Below are 17,863 nucleotides of genomic sequence, written 5' to 3'. Positions count from 1 at the left end.
AGTGTAGACATGGCCTAAGTAAACGGGAGAACTTACGTATTCTTTTGGGGGTGAAAAAAACTGGTCTTTACAGGTGTGATTTGTTCAATGGTATTTGAAAACGAACAACCTTTCAACATCAGGTTAAAGATATTCAGGCAAGATAAACTTATTTCACTCCTAGTGTAAAATTAAATGGAAGACCAAAATATCTATAGATTATTATTCTGATTATCTCGGGGGCGGGGGGAGGGTTAAGAGAGAATGCAAACTAAAATACTTTTCAAATGCCTTCTGTTTTGACAGAAGAGAAGAGAGATTATAGAGAAGTCTCAATGAGGACTTCTCACAATATCAACTTTCTCCTCTTTTCACTTTTGTCTCTCTCTGTGTAAAATCTCTAAAGCATAAAGTTGCTCTCCATGTTTGGAAGTCAATAGACTAATAATGGAGAACATCAACTCCAAGGCCTGCACAGAGACTGCGGGATGGGATTGTATGGCCCCAATCTTGCAAAGTGCTCCAACATGGGTATAGGATCTGTCTTGAAGGATCAGGGGCTATGTGTATTTAAACAACTGGAAAGAGTAAGGTCCTGATCCTGAAAAGGCTTATACACGTACTTTTCAAACTGTGAGCAGTCCCACTGGCTTCAATGTAAAGTTAAACTGTAATGCTGGTAAACCAAGTGCCAGCTCTGACCAACGCTGTAGGCATTAGATATGAACTGACAAACTCATAGCAGCAGAGCAGACCAGTTGACTTATGTGTTAGTGTTGCTCAAAATAGGTATTAGTCTTATAAGACTATTTAGTGTTTAGACTCTATGGAATATTTGTAAATTGCTGCATGCATTTATCTTATTTGTAATTTCTGTATTCAATGCTATAAAGGAAATATATAAGTTTTGCTTTAGGACTTTGAAAATGTTTGCTCTAAACATATGAAATCAGATGGGAAGAGTGTTTCTCCCGCCCATCCAGAAGAACAATCAAAATTAATTTGGGCTTGAATAAGGACTGGGAGTGGCTGGCTCATTACAAAAGCAGCTTTGCCTCTCCTGGAATTGACACCTCCTCATCTATTATTGGGAGTGGACTGCATCCACCCTGACTGAATTGGCCCTGATGACACTGGTTGTCCACTTGTGAGGTAACTCCCTTTCCTTCATGTGTCATTATATAATGCCTGCATCTGTAATTTTCACTCCATGCATCTGAAAAAGTGTGTTTTACCAATGAGAGCTTATGCCCAAATAAATCTGTTAGGGTATGTCTACACTACGGAATAAGGTCGAATTTATAGAAGTCGTTTTTTTAGAAATCGGTTTTATATATTCGAGTGTGTGTGTCCCCACAGAAAATGCTCTAAGTGCATTAAGTGCATTAACTCGGCGGAGCGCTTCCACAGTACTGAGGCTAGAGTCGACTTCCGGAGCGTTGCACTGTGGATAGCTATCCCACAGTTCCCACAGTCTCCGCTGCCCATTGGAATTCTGGGTTGAGATCCCAATGCCTGATGGGGCTAAAACATTGTCGCGGGTGGTTCTGGGTACATATCGTCAGGCCCCCGTTCCCTGCCTCCCTCCGTGAAAGCAAGGGCAGACAATCGTTTCGCGCCTTTTTTCCTGAGTTACCTGTGCAGACGCCATACCACGGCAAGCATGGAGCCCGCTCAGGTAACCGTCACCGTATGTCTCCTGGGTGCTGGCAGACGCGGTACGGCTTTGCTACACAGTAGCAGCAACCCCTTGCCTTGTGGCAGCAGACGGTACAGTACGACTGGTAGCTGTCATCGTCATGTCCGAGGTGCTCCTGGCCACGTCGGCTGGGAGCGCCTGGACAGACATGGGCGCAGGGACTTAATTTGGAGTGACTTGACCAGGTCATTCTCTTTAGTCCTGCAGTCAGTCCTATTGAACCATCTTATGGTGAGCAGGGAGGCGATACAGATTGCTAGCAGTCGTACTATACCATCTTCTGCCGGGCAGGCAAGAGATGAGGATGGCTAGCAGTCGTACTGTACCATCTTCTGCCGAGCAGCCATGAGATGTGGATGGCATGCAGTCCTTCTGCACCGACTGCTGCCAGCCAAAGATGTAAAAGATAGATGGAGTGGATCAAAACAAGAAATAGACCAGATTTGTTCTGTATTCATTTGCTTCCCCCCCTCCCCCGTCTAGGGGACTCATTCTTCTAGGTCACACTGCAGTCACTCACAGAGAAGGTGCAGCGAGGTAAATCTAGCCATGTATCAATCAGAGGCCAGGCTAACCTTCTTGTTCCAATAAGAACAATAACTTAGGTGCACCATTTCTTATTGGAACCTTCCGTGAAGTCCTGCCTGAAATACTCCTTGATGTAAAGACACCCCCTTTGTTGATTTTAGCTCCCTGAAGCCAACCCTGTAAGCCGTGTCCTCAGTCGCCCCTCCCTGCGTCAGAGCAACGGCAAACAATCGTGCATCTGGGAGTGCTGTCCAGAGCAGTCACAATAGAGCACTCTGATGGGGCTAAAACATTGTCGCGGGTGGTTCCGGGTACGTATCGTCAGGCCCCCGTTCCCTCCCTCCCTCCGTGAAAGCAAGGGCAGACAATCGTTTCACGCCTTTTTTCCTGAGTTCTCTGTGCAGACGCCATACCACGGCAAGCATGGAGCCCGCTCAGGTAACCGTCACCCTATGTCTCCTGGGTGCTGGCAGACGCGGTACGGCTTTGCTACACAGTAGCAGCAACCCCTTGCCTTCTGGCAGCAGATGGTGCAGTATGACTGGTAGTCGTCCTCGTCGTGTCCGAGGTGCTCCTGGCCACGTCGGCTGGGAGCGCCTGGGCAGACATGGGAGCAGGGACTAAATTTGGAATGACTTGACCAGGTCATTCTCTTTAGTCCTGCAGTCAGTCCTATTGAACCGTCTTATGGTGAGCAGGCAGGCGATACGGATTGCTAGCAGCCGTATTGTACCATCTTCTGCCAGGCAGGCAAGAGATGAGAATGGCTAGCAGTCGTACTGTACCATCTTCTGCCGAGCAGCCATGAGATGTGGATGGCATGCAGTCCCTCTGCACCGTCTGCTGCCAGCCAAAGATGTAAAAGATAGATGGAGTGGATCAAAACAAGAAATAGACCAGATTTGTTTTGTACTCATTTGCCACCTCCCCTGTCTAGGGGACTCATTCCTCTAGGTCACACTGCAGTCACTCACAGAGAAGGTGCAGCGAGGTAAATCTAGCCATGTATCAATCAGAGGCCAGGCTAACCTCCTTGTTCCAATAAGAACAATAACTTAGGTGCACCATTTCTTATTGGAACCCTCCGTGAAGTCCTGCCTGAAATACTCCTTGATGTAAAGACACCCCCTTTGTTGATTTTAGCTCCCTGAAGCCAACCCTGTAAGCCGTGTCGTCAGTCGCACCTCCCTCCGTCAGAGCAACGGCAGACAATCGTTCCGCGCCTTTTTTCTGTGTGGACACCATACCAAGGCAAGCATGGAGGCCGTTCAGCTCACTTTGGCAATTAGGAGCACATTAAACATCACAGGCATTATCCAGCAGTATATGCAGCACCAGAATCTGGCAAAGCGATACCAGGCGAGGAGGCGACGTCAGCGCGGTCACGTGAGTGATCAGGACATGGACACAGATTTCTCTGAAAGCATGGGCCCTGCCAATGCATGCATCATGGTGCTAATGGGGCAGGTTCATGCTGTGGAACGCCGATTCTGGGCTCAGGAAACAAGCACAGACTGGTGGGACCACATAGTGTTGCAGGTCTGGGACGATTCCCAGTGGCTGCGAAACTTTCGCATGCGTAAGGGCACTTTCATGGAACTTCGTGACTTGCTTTCCCCTGCCCTGAGGCGCATGAATACCAAGATGAGAGCAGCCCTCACAGTTGAGAAGCGAGTGGCGATAGCCCTGTGGAAGCTTGCAACACCAGACAGCTACCGGTCAGTTGGGAATCAATTTGGAGTGGGCAAATCTACTGTGGGAGCTGCTGTGATGCAAGTAGCCCACGCAATCAAAGATCTGCTGATATCAAGGGTAGTGACCCTAGGAAATGTGCAGGTCATAGTGGATGGCTTTGCTGCAATGGGATTCCCTAACTGTGGTGGGGCCATAGACGGAACCCATATCCCTATTTTGGCACCGGAGCACCAAGCCGCCGAGTACATAAACTGCAAGGGGTACTTTTCAATAGTGCTGCAAGCTCTGGTGGATCACAAGGGACGTTCCACCAACATCAACGTGGGATGGCCGGGAAAGGTACATGACGCTCGCATCTTCAGGAACTCTGGTCTGTTTCAAAAGCTGCAGGAAGGGACTTTATTCCCAGACCAGAAAATAACTGTTGGGGATGTTGAAATGCCTATATGTATCTTGGGGACCCAGCCTACCCCTTAATGCCATGGCTCATGAAGCCGTACACAGGCAGCCTGGACAGTAGTCAGGAGCTGTTCAACTACAGGCTGAGCAAGTGCAGAATGGTGGTAGAATGTGCATTTGGATGTTTAAAGGCGCGCTGGCGCAGTTTACTGACTCACTTAGACCTCAGCGAAACCAATATTCCCACTGTTATTACTGCTTGCTGTGTGCTCCACAATATCTGTGAGAGTAAGGGGGAGACGTTTATGGCGGGGTGGGAGGTTGAGGCAAATCGCCTGGCTGCTGGTTACGCGCAGCCAGACACCAGGGCGGTTAGAAGAGCACAGGAGGGCACGGTACGCATCAGAGAAGCTTTGAATCCAGTTTCATGACTGGCCAGGCTACGGTGTGAAAGTTCTGTTTGTTTCTCCTTGATGAAACCCCCCGCCCCTTGGTTCACTCTACTTCCCTGTAAGCTAACCACCCGCCCCTTCTCCCTTCAATCACCGCTGTCAGAGGCAATAAAGTCATTGTTGCTTCACATTCATGCATTCTTTATTCATTCATCACACAAATAGGGGGATGACTACCAAGGTAGCCCAGGAGGGATGGTGGAGGAGGGAAGGAAAATGCCGCACAGCACTTTAAAAGTTTACAACTTTAAAATGTATTGAATGACAGCCTTCTTTTTTTTGGGCAATCCTCTGTGGTGGAGTGGCTGGTTGGCCAGAGGCCCCCCCAACGCATTCTTGGGCGTCTGGGTGTGGAGGCTGTGGAACTTGGGGAGGAGGGCGGTTGGTTACAGAGGGGCTGCAGTGGCAGTCTGTGCTCCAGCTGCCTTTGCTGCAGCTCAACCATGCACTGGAGCATACTGGTTTGGTCCTCCAGCAGCCTCAGCATTGAATCCTGCCTCCTCTCATCACGCTGCTGCCACGTTTGAGCTTCAGCCCTCTCTTCAGCCTGCCACTTACTCTCTTCAGCCCGCCACCTCTCCTCCCGGTCATTTTGTGCTTTCCTGCATTCTGACATTATTTGCCTCCACGCATTCGTCTGTGCTCTGTCAGTGTGGGAGGACAGCATGAGCTTGGAGAACATTTCATCGCGAGTGCGTTTTTCTTTCTTTCTAAGCTTCACTAGCCTCTGGGAAGGAGAAGATCCTGTGATCATTGAAACACATGCAGCTGGTGGAGAAAAAAAAAGGGACAGCGGTATTTAAAAAGACACATTTTATAAAACAGTGGCTACACTCTTTCAGGGTAAACCTTGCTGTTAACATTACATACATAGCACATGTGCTTTCGTTACAAGGTCGCATTTTGCCTCCCCACACCGCGTGGCTACCCCCTCAACCTTCCCCCCTCCCTGTGGCTAACAGCGGGGAACATTTCTGTTTAGTAACAGGCAAACAGCCCAGCAGGAATGGGCTCCTCTGAGTGTCCCCTGAAGAAAAGCACTCTATTTCAACCGGGTGACCATGAATTATATCTCACTCTCCTGAGGATAACACAGAGAGATAAAGAACGGATGTTGTTTGAATGCCAGCAAACATACACTGCAATGCTTTGTTCTACAATGATTCCCGAGTACGTGTTACTGGCCTGGAGTGGTAAAGTGTCCTACCATGAAGGATGCAATAAGGCTGCCCTCCCCAGAAAACTTTTGCAAAGGCTTTAGGAGTACATCTAGGAGAACCGCGAATGCCAGGGCAAAGTAATCCTTTCTCATGCTTGCTTTTAAACCATGTATAGTATTTTGAAAGGTACACTCACCAGAGGTCCCTTCTCCACCTGCTGGGTCCAGGAGGCAGCCTTGGGTGGGTTCGGGGGGTACTGGCTCCAGGTCCAGGGTAAGAAACAGTTCCTGGCTGTCGGGAAAACCGGTTTCTCCGCTTGCTTGCTATGAGCTATATACAACCTCATCATCATCATCATCTTCTTCGTCCCCAAAACCTGCTTCCGTATTGCCTCCATCTCCATTGAAGGAGTCAAACAACACGGCTGGGGTAGTGGTGGCTGAACCCCTAAAATGGCATGCCGCTCATCATAGAAGCGGCACGTTTGGGGCTCTGACCCGGAGCGGCCGTTTGCCTCTCTGGTTTTCTGGTAGGCTTGCCTCAGCTCCTTCAGTTTCATGCGGCACTGCTTTGGGTCCCTGTTATGGCCTCTGTCCTTCATGCCCTGGGAGATTTTAACAAAGGTTTTGGCATTTCGAAAACTGGAATGGAGTTCTGATAGCACGGATTCCTCTCCCCAAACAGCGATCAGATCCTGTACCTCCCGTTCGGTTCATGCTGGAGCTCTTTTGCGATTCTGGGACTCCATCATGGTCACCTGTGCTGATGAGCTCTGCATGGTCACCTGCAGCTTGCCACGCTGGCCAAACAGGAAATGAGATTCAAAAGTTCGCGGTTCTTTTCCTGTCTACCTGGCCAGTGCATCTGAGTTGAGAGTGCTGTCCAGAGCGGTCAGAATGGAGCACTCTGGGATAGCTCCCAGAGGCCAATACCGTCGAATTGTGTCCACAGTACCCCAAATTCGAGCCGGCAAGGCCGATTTAAGCGCTAATCCACTTGTCAGGGGTGGAGTAAGGAAATCGATTTTAAGAGCCCTTTAAGTCGAAATAAAGGGCTTCATCGTGTGGACGGGTGCAGGTTTACATCGATTTAATGCTGCTAAATTCGACCTAAAGTCCTAGTGTAGACCAGGGCTTAGACTTTAAGGTGTTACCAGACTCCTTTTCACTACAGCTCTGTCACTCTTAGAATTTAGATTGTAACTCACTTGGGCGTATTTGTTTGCTTACTTTAACCTGTAAATAACTCATTTATTTTTCCTAGTTACTAAACCTTTAGATGGTTTATTATGCGATTGGCTACAAGTGTTGTCCTTAGTGTAAAATCTTGGGTACCAATTGCTCTGGGGTAAATGACTGGAAACAACCTGAATATTTCATGTTTTTTTTGGCGAAAGTGACCATTCATCACTAAGTCCTGCTTCCATAGGTGACAAGATAGACTGGAGAGTCTAAGGGGACTGTCTGTGACTCCGTGGTAAGACTTGTTACAATGATCTAGGAGTTCATATTTGTCATTGGCTTGGTGAAATCTAATTATAGAATTTACCACCTGTTTTGGGTGTATGCCCTGTTTTTGACAATCTACCCTGAGGTAGGCACTCACGGTTGTGAGCCACTCCAGACAGACTAACATAAGCATATGCATACGTCTCTTCAGGACAGAGACTTTAGCTTGTACAGCAACACTTATCCCCCAGTAAATGTCAGCTTCAATATTTTGGCAAGAGCTGAGATTAATTGCAAACAACAATTATTAAAATGAACTTACCTTTCTGCTAAGCTAGTAAGAGCAAGGAGTGCGCCCAACAGCACATTACTGTCTCTGGCTCCTAGCAAATTTACTAAAGTCTGGAAAATTAGAGATTTAAAAAAGATAAATCTATATAAATGATGTGTTTTTCAATTAGGACCCTAAACATCCATATTTGTTCAGTAAAATTTAAATGCCATTAAAATAAATAAATATACAAATCTAACAAAGACACTAAATCAATACAGAATGCATGACTAACCTTAGAGATTTCAAATAAATATATCAGAAAAGAATTCTGGTCTTTTCCATACTTGCCAAGTTTTAAGGACAGGAATGTGTGTTTCTCCTCCAATAGTCAACATAGTATCTGAAACAACTCAAGCAGGATAAAGCATCCGTCCTACTTAAAGTACTAAGGGTGGCATCTGCTGCTGCAAGACACTGAGAACCCTGAACTTAGGTCCTACCAAGTAAAAAGTTTTTTAGTTTATATTTAAAATAATTATGTTTGTAATTTTAAGGCCTCACATGTATTCTGTTAATAACTCATATCTTAAAGTGATGTATGTATTTAATATTTTTATAAATGCAGTTGTGGTTTTCTAAAATATAACCAGTTTTCCATTTTTACTTGTTGCAAGCTTGGCCTACTTCATGATCTGCTTTTTTCTCTCCTGAACCATCTGATATAAATAAAATTGCCTTCATTTTGCAGCAGCAAACTTATACCATGAACCTCTAGTTGCACTATTACTGATCTCAACTGTTTCTAATTTTAGACCCAAATCTACAAACAGATCCACTAAATGCACATCCCTGCCATCATGATGAGCCCAAATGAGGTCAATAGTGTTCCACACACGCCTGTGGGAGGGTATGTCTATACTGCAATTAAAAATCCGCAGGTTGCCTGTGCCAGCCGACTCAGGCTTGTGGGGCTTGGGCTAAGGGTCTGTTTAATTGCAGTGTAGATGTTTGGGCTCACGCTGGAGCCCAGGCCCTAGGGCCCTGTGACATGGGAGAGTTCCAGAGTTTGTGCTGCAACCTGAGACATACCCTTAGAGACCCAACTGTAGGATCAAGACTTTTGTTTACAGCAGATATTTCAAGACTATTTAAACCTTAATAATATATAGTTTAACAAAGTAAATTTGATGTTGCCTTTATAGGAATAAGCTTTACCAAAATGTTTAAAGGGCTAAATTAACTCAATGAAATGATCCACAATTTGTGCATACGGCCAACACAAACATCTCAGCAGCTGACATAAAAAGAGACAGTTCAGATGACATAAAAAGAGACAGTTCAGATGATCTTAGGCCAGACTGACAAGTCAAAGAACTGATGTTAGCTTATGTTACAATCATTTGGAAAATGGAGGGAGTTTGATCCCAGCTTGATCAAATTTGGGAAGCATAAATCATTCACACAGTAGCTGATTGTGATTTAAACCACTTACTTTATGTGCTCCACTGCCTATAACCCATTCTCTTTGATCTTTAACAGCAGAGAGTTTTTGAAAAATATCTGTGAAATGAAGGAAATCACATAAACTGAGTGTCTCAAATTTAAGATTTTTCATTTTGTTAATAGAGTAATAAAATAACAGGTCTAAACCATTGACTTACACTCTGAAATTGCTTATGTTCTTGACATGACAATTTATGTTATTCAATATTTGAATGTACAAAGAAGTGTTAATTTCTTCAGAAGCAATATTACAGATGTACAAGAGTAAGATCTGCTAATGCGCTGTGCTTTCGTCTACTCAAGCACTGTTCTCTTTTGCATGACCATGACTGGAAAGTGTCCAGGAACACCACAATTGCTAAACCATTTGCAAATATTTTAAGCATCCCTAAGTCTGTCATATCAACTTTTCTCCTCATCCATATTAAGGTTATAAGTGCATATGTCAGTTACAACACTCACAAGTCATGTTGACCAATTTGTCTACATTATGCTGCTCTTCTCCATAGCCAAGATATCCATTTGCTACTGTTTCCATATACTGTAAGTGGGACAAAATACAACGTTAACATATATATAGTAGAACCTCTATTTTACAAACTAATTGGGGATTGACAAGTTCATATATGGAAAAGTTCATAAAATTTAACATCTCAAAATTACAGTTGGTAGGGTGCATACGTCACAGTATGCTGCAATCTATCACTTTTTCTTGTCCTTCAAACTACTGCAAAATGATTTGCAATGAACTGAAGGCATCTGAATGTGAAAGGATGCCAACTTGTTCTTCATCAATATTACTTTCATTATGTGATTTTTATTTTTCCATAGAGAAAAATGGTTTCTATAACTGGTCATTTGTAAGATTGGTGTTTGTAAAATGGAGGTTCTACTGTATAGATCTGAAAGTGCTATTCACAAGCATTGCCTTTAGGTGGTGCACCAGATTCACAATAGACTATAAACTGCTACGACTGCAGGACACTACAGCAGTGCTTCTCATCCAGGGGTACATGTACCACTGGCCCTGGGGGTAAACACAGATCTTCCAGGGAAAAACACTAGCGAAGTCAGTACAAACTAAAATTTAATACAGACAATGACTTGTTTATACTGTTCTATATACTTATACACTGAAATATAAGTACAATATTTATATTCCAATTGGTTTATTTTATAATTATATGGTAAAAATGAGACACTACGTAATTTTTCAGTGTTGGCGTGCTGTGACACTTTTTTATTTTTATGTCTGATTTTGTAAGCAAGTAGTTTTTAAGTGAAGTGAACCCTGGGGGAACACAAGACAAATCAGACTCCTGAAAGGGGTACAGTAGCCTGGAAAGGTTGAGAGCCACCGCACTACACCATTAGGAAGAGATATTACACTCTCCACAGTTATGGTAGAAACTAGTTTTTTCCATTACAAGTCTGATTATAATAGTCATTGCTAATTAACAATACCTACCTGAGTTAATTGCCGTCTTCCTGTTTACTACTTTATGATGAAAGAGAGCTCAGTCAATGCTCTGGAGATTCTGGACTAGTTTTTAAAATATATTTGTAAATAAACAGACCCATCAGTTACTGAATTGACTGTTCAAATAATCCAGCAATAACCTAACAGGAATTAACTAACCTCCTCTCCAGAATCCCACACCATTATTACCCAGCTCTACCCATCACCCAGCTCCTATCTCCTTAGGTGCAAAGGACAAAAGACGGACGGTGTAGCAGGGACATCAGAACAGGACCCCGTTCACTTTTTGCCCCCGCCTCTCCTCTTCTCCCCAAGGCCCTGCCCCCTGGCCAGGCAAGCAGCTGGATCCTGGCCTGGGTAAGAGTGGCCCAGGGAGCCCAGGCAGCTGTGGGTGGCTCTTACTATGGCCTGGCTGAGACTCTTCGGCCCCCAAGGACCCGCCCCCATGCCAGGCCAGAAGCCGGAATCAGGTCAGAGTCAGAGCCACACAGACAGCTCTGGGGATCTGCGGACCTTCCATCTGTCCTGGGTGGGGGGGCTGGGAGGCAGGGATAGAGGCCAGGGGCTGCTCTTGGGCCCCCTCAACCTCCGGCTCCTGGCTTGGCCAGGGGGCGGGGCCTCAGGGAAGAGGAAGGGCAGGGCCACCGAGTGGACAGGACCTTGTGCCTCCCCGCCACACTTTTAGGAAGAATCCGTCGTCCCTGCTATATAGTACAAGCCGAAGATTAACAAACTTTGGCTGTTATGTACCAAGAAGAGAAGAAAGTTCCAAAGGCACCTTACTATATCAGAGGTGATTATTCGAAAATCTTGACATATACCTGAAGTATAGTTAAAGTTCTACAGTAAGTTTAGGAACTGCATATTTGAAAACTGTACTACGCACCATACATAATCAAACACTGCAACAGAAGTACTCTTTTATAAGGATAAAATTCACCTCAGTACAGAAGGCCTCACAAATCCCCTGCATCACTTAAACATTAGCCTGGCAGACAGTGGGATCTCTTCAACTTCTCTATACATTGAAGAGGAGGTTCCAAAAACTTGGTGTGGATGGACTATGGCTGATATTCTAGCACCTGTTTTGTTCAGCAAATTCACATGAGGCGAAGCACATCACATCAAGAATATGCAATGATATGTGTAATAATAGTACCACCTAGCTCTTATGTACTGTTTTTCATCAGTAGATCTCAAAGTGCACTACAAAAGGAGGTCATTGCTTAAATTCCCATGACAACTTTGAAAGTTTGAGCCTTACTGTTTAATATTTTTCCAAGACAATTTCAAAGCATGGAAAAACCATTCACCCCTCCAATCCAAAGCCACCCCCCACAGTACACTGCCATACTGAGAACCCCAAAAGTTCAAAAATAGTAAATCAGACCACAAAAAATTATGAGATTGGTCCAAAAAATATGAGTTTTTTTAAATTAAGGATAAAATTTTCCAGAACTCCTAAATGACTTAGGAGCCCAAGTCCCCTTTTCACTACAGACCTAAGTACTTAGAAGCCTAACTCTCACTGAAAGTCAGTGGGACTTGGGCTCGTAAGTGCCTATACCACTTTTGAAAACAGGACTTAGGCTCCTAAGTCACGTAGATGGTTTTGAAAATTTTACAATAAATTATGTTTTTTGGTTTGCTGATTCTTGAACTTCCCCAGGCCTCCTCCAATGTATGTGTGACAGGTACAGTGCCGCCAGTTCACAAATTTATCAGTAACATGATTTTGACTCCTGATGTAGGAGATTTCACTAACAGACCTTCCAACATCAGTGGTCCCATTGTGCTAACCATTGTACAAACACATAGTAAGAGAGCTACTGCCCAGAAGACACTGAAATCTAGTGCAAAGCACATCATCACATATATGATGTGGGAGCTGGAACTGGAACCCACTAAACTCATCTCATATGGGAGCCACCAAACATCCATTAGATGGGAACAATTTTTAATTCCTGCTGAATTGGACAGGTGTCAAACAAACCAGTGACCTATAAGTGAAAAGCTCTATAATGTATTAGCAGTGCCCCAAGGCATCCAGTCCCTCGTAAATGCTAACGTTACACCACCCAGAATAAGGATTGCTTTCTTGAAAGATAAGTGTATTAAATTAAGTTCTGATTTTTGGAGCAAAATCTCCTACACATTTCTCTCAGACTCACAAACATTCATGAAGTGCCATACTTTATGGTTAATGGGATAGTTCCCATTAATCAAAGCAGAAACACTAAAAATGCAACAATAAAACAGTGTTAACATAACATCTACATTCACTTCTAAATACAATGTTTTGTAATACAAAATCACTCGAACATTGATTCCAGACTGCTTAAACCAATTTTTATATTACATACATATATAGTTCCGAAACACACATCGAATGTGGGTCAGCCGCAGAGAAAGAACTACAGTCTCCAGGTCCATAGCACAAGCTTCTTCCACTTCAGTCACAGGAGTAAATAGTGGGGAGAGCTTATATTATCCTCTGTATGGAACAGCCAGAGAGACTCAACACACACTTACTTGTCCGCTGGGCTGCACAAATATTTGTGAGACAGCAATCAAATGCTAAGCATCAGATTTTTTGCTTCTGTTCCACATTAGAAGAGCGGAATATGGCTTAGTTGTGACCGATAGCTTAGTTAAATGTATAGAGCCCTGCAAATATCCATGGACCATGTTTGTGGATCACGCATGGATGCAGAGCCACATTTTATATCTAGAGCCCTACAAATCTGTGGATAGCCGCATTATAATCGCAGATATCCACATCCATGGATGCAGATAGCTGTGGATCAGATGTGGATACAAATTTTGTATCCGTGCAGAGCTTTATAAATGTACTAATGCCCATTTGGGTCATCTCCAGCAACTGAACTGGGCAACCTCTGGATCTAACAACATGAGCCACAACACCTGAGCTAACACACCAGACACCCTAGCACAGAAGACACAGCAGAATCATAAATTTCTACATGTGGTCTAGCTAGCCACTGGAGAGTGACACAAAACCTTACTATATTAGTGTGGATTACATAAGCGACTAATTTGGCATGTTCTTTCTAAAAGACTGAGGCTAAGTAGATGAAACATGGCTCTTTTATATTAAATATCCAGGATGTATTCCCAGCTCTGCACCACCCTCTTTTGGGAGTAAGCTAGCTCATTCCAAGCCCCTTGAAGGCACAGGTGGGGTTGTTGGCAACTTGCAATCCTATTTCATGTGGACTAACTGCCAACAGGGGTTATGCTGGGGAAAAATGAATCCGATCATGGTACAGTCTGCAATAGCAGGTGTACTTTTGGGTGCATTTGTGTTTCATTTGGCACATAATGCTATTCAAACTTCCCTGAAACTATTCTGTTAGTACAGTGTTGGGTTCCTATGAGCAGCTACAGAAGGGAGGGATAGCTCAGTGGTTTGAGCATTGGCAGGCTAAACCCAGGGTTGTGAGTTCAATCCTTGAGGGGGCCATTTAGGGATCTGGGTCAAAAACTGGGGATTGGTCCTGCTTTGAGCAGGGGGATGGACTTAAATGACCTTCTGAGGTCCCTTCCAACCCTGATATTCTGTACTGCAAACTGTATGATGACTATTTCAGGTAAACTGAGCAATTTTACTTCTGATCTTAGACTGGGGCTTGACATCAGGTTTCCAAAGGTGAAGAACTGAACTCTTGTATCACCATTTAGCAGAGACTGCCAGATCACATTGTTCAGACTGCCAAAGCCAAAGTGACTTTAAAAGCTTTTAAATCATACAGCAAATAACTACAATGAGGAACACAACAAGAACATATAGTAGAGGAGAGAGCTTGAATTAATGAGAAACTTCATTTTAAGGCTCAGCATTTCTGATATCAATAATTTAGTGACACTCATAGCATACCAGATGTTTCCTGGACAAAGGCATATTTGCATCTAAAATGAGCAAATTTCTCATAATGAGACACAGTCAAGGGTTATGCTACAAACCATGTTGAAATGTGCAGTGTTTCTGTGGTGTGTACCAGTATCTGGTAAGACTATTACCAATCATTGTCTGTTTTAAGAAGAATCTCTGCCATGAGTTTACTCTTTTAGACTGTTGCCTTAAGTAAGATGAGTGCAATTTTCTTTCAAACAACCAGCTAGCTATGCAATTTAAATGTCATAGAATATTGATGAGGCAGCACATAGTAATGATTTCAGAATCCAAAGTTTTAGACAGGTCTCCACATGACTTTTATGAAAGCTATTGGGAGGAAATATGGGGGCTATAAACATATAACCCAAAACAGCATATCCTAGGGTGTCAGTCTTTCACAATCTGTGCTGGAAGTTCACAATCACTTATGATTTCTTCTCTCTAGAAGCAAAATTAACATAGAATGGACCCTCACAAATACCAGTTTACTAATCTGCACACCCATACTTCATACACAAAACCTCTGAGCCTCTACTAACCTCTCAGCAACAACTTAGTAACTGAGTGCTGTAGTGAAATATCATACTGCTAAGATTTCATTTCTAAAAATAATTCACCTTCAGGCAGAGACCAAGCCTGAAATATTCAGCACAGAAGGTGAAAGTTTCAGAAAGCTATGAGCAAGTGAAAACGGGCTAGAATGAAAACTATTATGTAATTTTAACTATAAGCAGTGCAACTGCTGCCCCTATAATACAACACACAGTACATAGCCGCACTGTTGCCATTAGACTAATGGATTTAATGGTGTAAAAAAAATAGCAATAACTTCTGACATTTGGAGATATCTGTATGTGGGCAATTTGATGTGACAGTAAACACCTGAGCAAACTTCACTGTGAATCTTAAGAGCTGAATATTTTAAACCCTGAGCATAAAGGGAGTCTAATCGAGAGGAAGGATTCAATACCAACACCAAGATAGCACGAGTGGGACGCACAAGTGTACTCTCAAGTGAGAGCTTTACTCTTTGAAATTGATTTTGTTTAGATTCGGAGAGCCAATGCGGGCACAGTGGGAGCAACGGACATGCACCCATGACCAACAGTCAAACAATTTTAGCTTTTTTACCAGGATTCCATTTTTACTTCCCACAAAATGGAAAATGAAAACTTTTAACATAAGACGCATTACAAAGGCTTTTTGGCTTCCCTGGATCATCAGATTAAATTAATCAACGCTGTATTCCAGAATGCTAGCTTCTGTGTTCCAAACAGTTCTATCATCACATAATATGTGCTACCCTTTTTGTCTGCAAGAATTAAACCTGGACAAATAAAAACTATTTTGTGCAGAACAAAACTAATGTTATGCATTTTGATTTTTTTCAAAATTATATTTCTGTTTATTTTGTCCTTTTCACAACAACTGCCCAGAGACTTTTCTTTTAATTTGCCATGACCAAAGTCACATCCAGCAACATGGAATGCTATGCAAAGGAAGCAACAATATAAAAAAAACCAAAACCTGACAGACTTCATTAATTAAAGCACAGCAATCTGTGAAAAACAGTCCTTTCAGTGTGCTTTTATTTCAAACTAATAGTGTTTCTGTCACTTTTGTTATTCCTTCAGAGAAGTCAGTTGGGGACTTTACACACCCTTCCCTCAAAATCCTAGAACTTATTCTCATGACTGAGCCAAACGTGTGTTGACCTTTAATAGTCTTTTTCACTTTAGCAAACTAGCTACTGGCTAATCCAATTAGCTGGAAGAAAATGTCATTGGTGCACCCTACTAAATTACATGTACAGTTGCTTTGGGCATAATGGGTAACCACATGTACTTATCCAGGTGCTAATCGGAGAACAAATTTATTTCTCTCCATGTGCCAACAGAATAACACTTTTACAACACATTTCATTCTTTCCTTTGCAAAAACAAACTATTGTGTAAGATAAGAGACAAAAACAATAAAGAATATTTTACCTGGGCTAGGTTTTCAATCCCACCCAGGTTATGGAGCACTTCCTGAACAAAAATAAAGAAGAAAACTAATTAAGTTTGTCATAACACAAACACTGGGACAAATCAGTACTTTAATATAAATGGCCTATTTTTGGCAGTGCTGAGCTTTCCCATAGCACAATGGAGTTAATGGAATTTGTGGGTGTTTGGCACCTTCAAAAATCAGGCTGCTTACATTTAATTTTGAACATCTGAAAATTGGGACAATAATGTATGATTAAGCTACAGAATGCATGGAACTGAAGCAAATAGCTTAAGTTTCTAAAGAGGATTAGAGATATGGAACCATAGAAATGTAAGACTGGAAGGGACCTCAAGAAGTCATCAAGTCCAGGCACATTGCACTGTGGCAGGATCAAGTAAACCTAGACTATCCTTCACCAGTGTTTGACCAATCTGTTTAAAAACCTCCAGTGATGGGGATTTCCTAATCTCCTTGGAAGCCTATTCCAGAGTTTACCTACCCTTAGAGTAAGTTTTTCTTAATAGCTAACCTGAATCTCCCTTGCTGGAGATAAGTCCACTACTTCTTGTCCTACCTTCAGTGGACATGAAGAACAATTGATCACAGTCCTCTTTATATCAAAGTCCTTAACGTATTTGAAGACTGTTATCAGATCCACCCTCAGTCTTCTTTTTTCAAGACTAAACATGCCCAGTTTTTTTAAACCTTTTTAACCCATATGAAGAACAATCTATAATCATAACAGGTATGATACTATTAATGGCACCCAGTCATTATATTTCAGAATACCAGATGATCACCAGTGGGAACAGGATGGTATTTCCCCCAATTTTATAGGTTTCTACAAGTAATGCATTTGCATTGTGAGGGTTCTATATGTCTCTCTACAGAGTTGGCCAGTATCAGGAACAGGATTCTTAGACTCGACTGTTCATCTCTTCTGCTATAGCAATTCCTATGTTCTTATTAAGACTTAATGACTACAGATACTGTACAGGAAATATCAGAAGTTGAATAAATGCATTCTGCAAAAGGCACATGTATACAGCAAAATGTTTGTATCAACTGCAACGGTTTTGCAGTTTCAGTACTCTTACTTGGTTAAACTTTCACAACTGGAGTTTTGTTGAATGTTTGTAGTTTACTGTTATGTTTTCATATTACATATATAGTTTATATGTGTTCTGTCTTTCAATAAGAAACGATATTTTGGCAAACCAACCTGATAGCATGGATCCCTCATTAATAATCTCAGACAGATTAGTACTCTCAGGAAATGGATGGATGGGGCTCGATTAACCCACTCCCTGTAGCAGAAACATCAAAAATATCCAGTTA

General features: G+C 42.9%; 1 protein-coding gene across 9 annotated transcripts in view; it reads right to left on the bottom strand.

The window, feature by feature from the left end:
- Positions 1-17,863, bottom strand: part of NEK10 (NIMA related kinase 10) — a 173,651-nt gene that overhangs the window by 132,057 nt on the left and 23,731 nt on the right. For all 9 annotated transcript variants that reach the window (XM_073333426.2, XM_073333429.2, XM_078851753.1 and 6 more), the window contains 5 exons: positions 17,748-17,832; positions 16,522-16,563; positions 9,600-9,678; positions 9,127-9,194; positions 7,683-7,762 (listed from right to left, as the gene is read on the bottom strand). In XM_073333426.2, the coding sequence (XP_073189527.2) occupies positions 7,683-7,762; positions 9,127-9,194; positions 9,600-9,678; positions 16,522-16,563; positions 17,748-17,832 (354 nt within the window). The remainder of the gene's footprint in view (positions 1-7,682; positions 7,763-9,126; positions 9,195-9,599; positions 9,679-16,521; positions 16,564-17,747; positions 17,833-17,863) is intronic.

The sequence above is a fragment of the Lepidochelys kempii genome, chromosome 2, assembly GCF_965140285.1.
Source record: "Lepidochelys kempii isolate rLepKem1 chromosome 2, rLepKem1.hap1, whole genome shotgun sequence".
Lineage (NCBI taxonomy): Eukaryota > Metazoa > Chordata > Testudines > Cheloniidae > Lepidochelys > Lepidochelys kempii.
The sequence above is the reverse complement of the archived record's forward strand: the minus strand, read 5'-3'. Positions and strand labels throughout refer to the sequence as shown.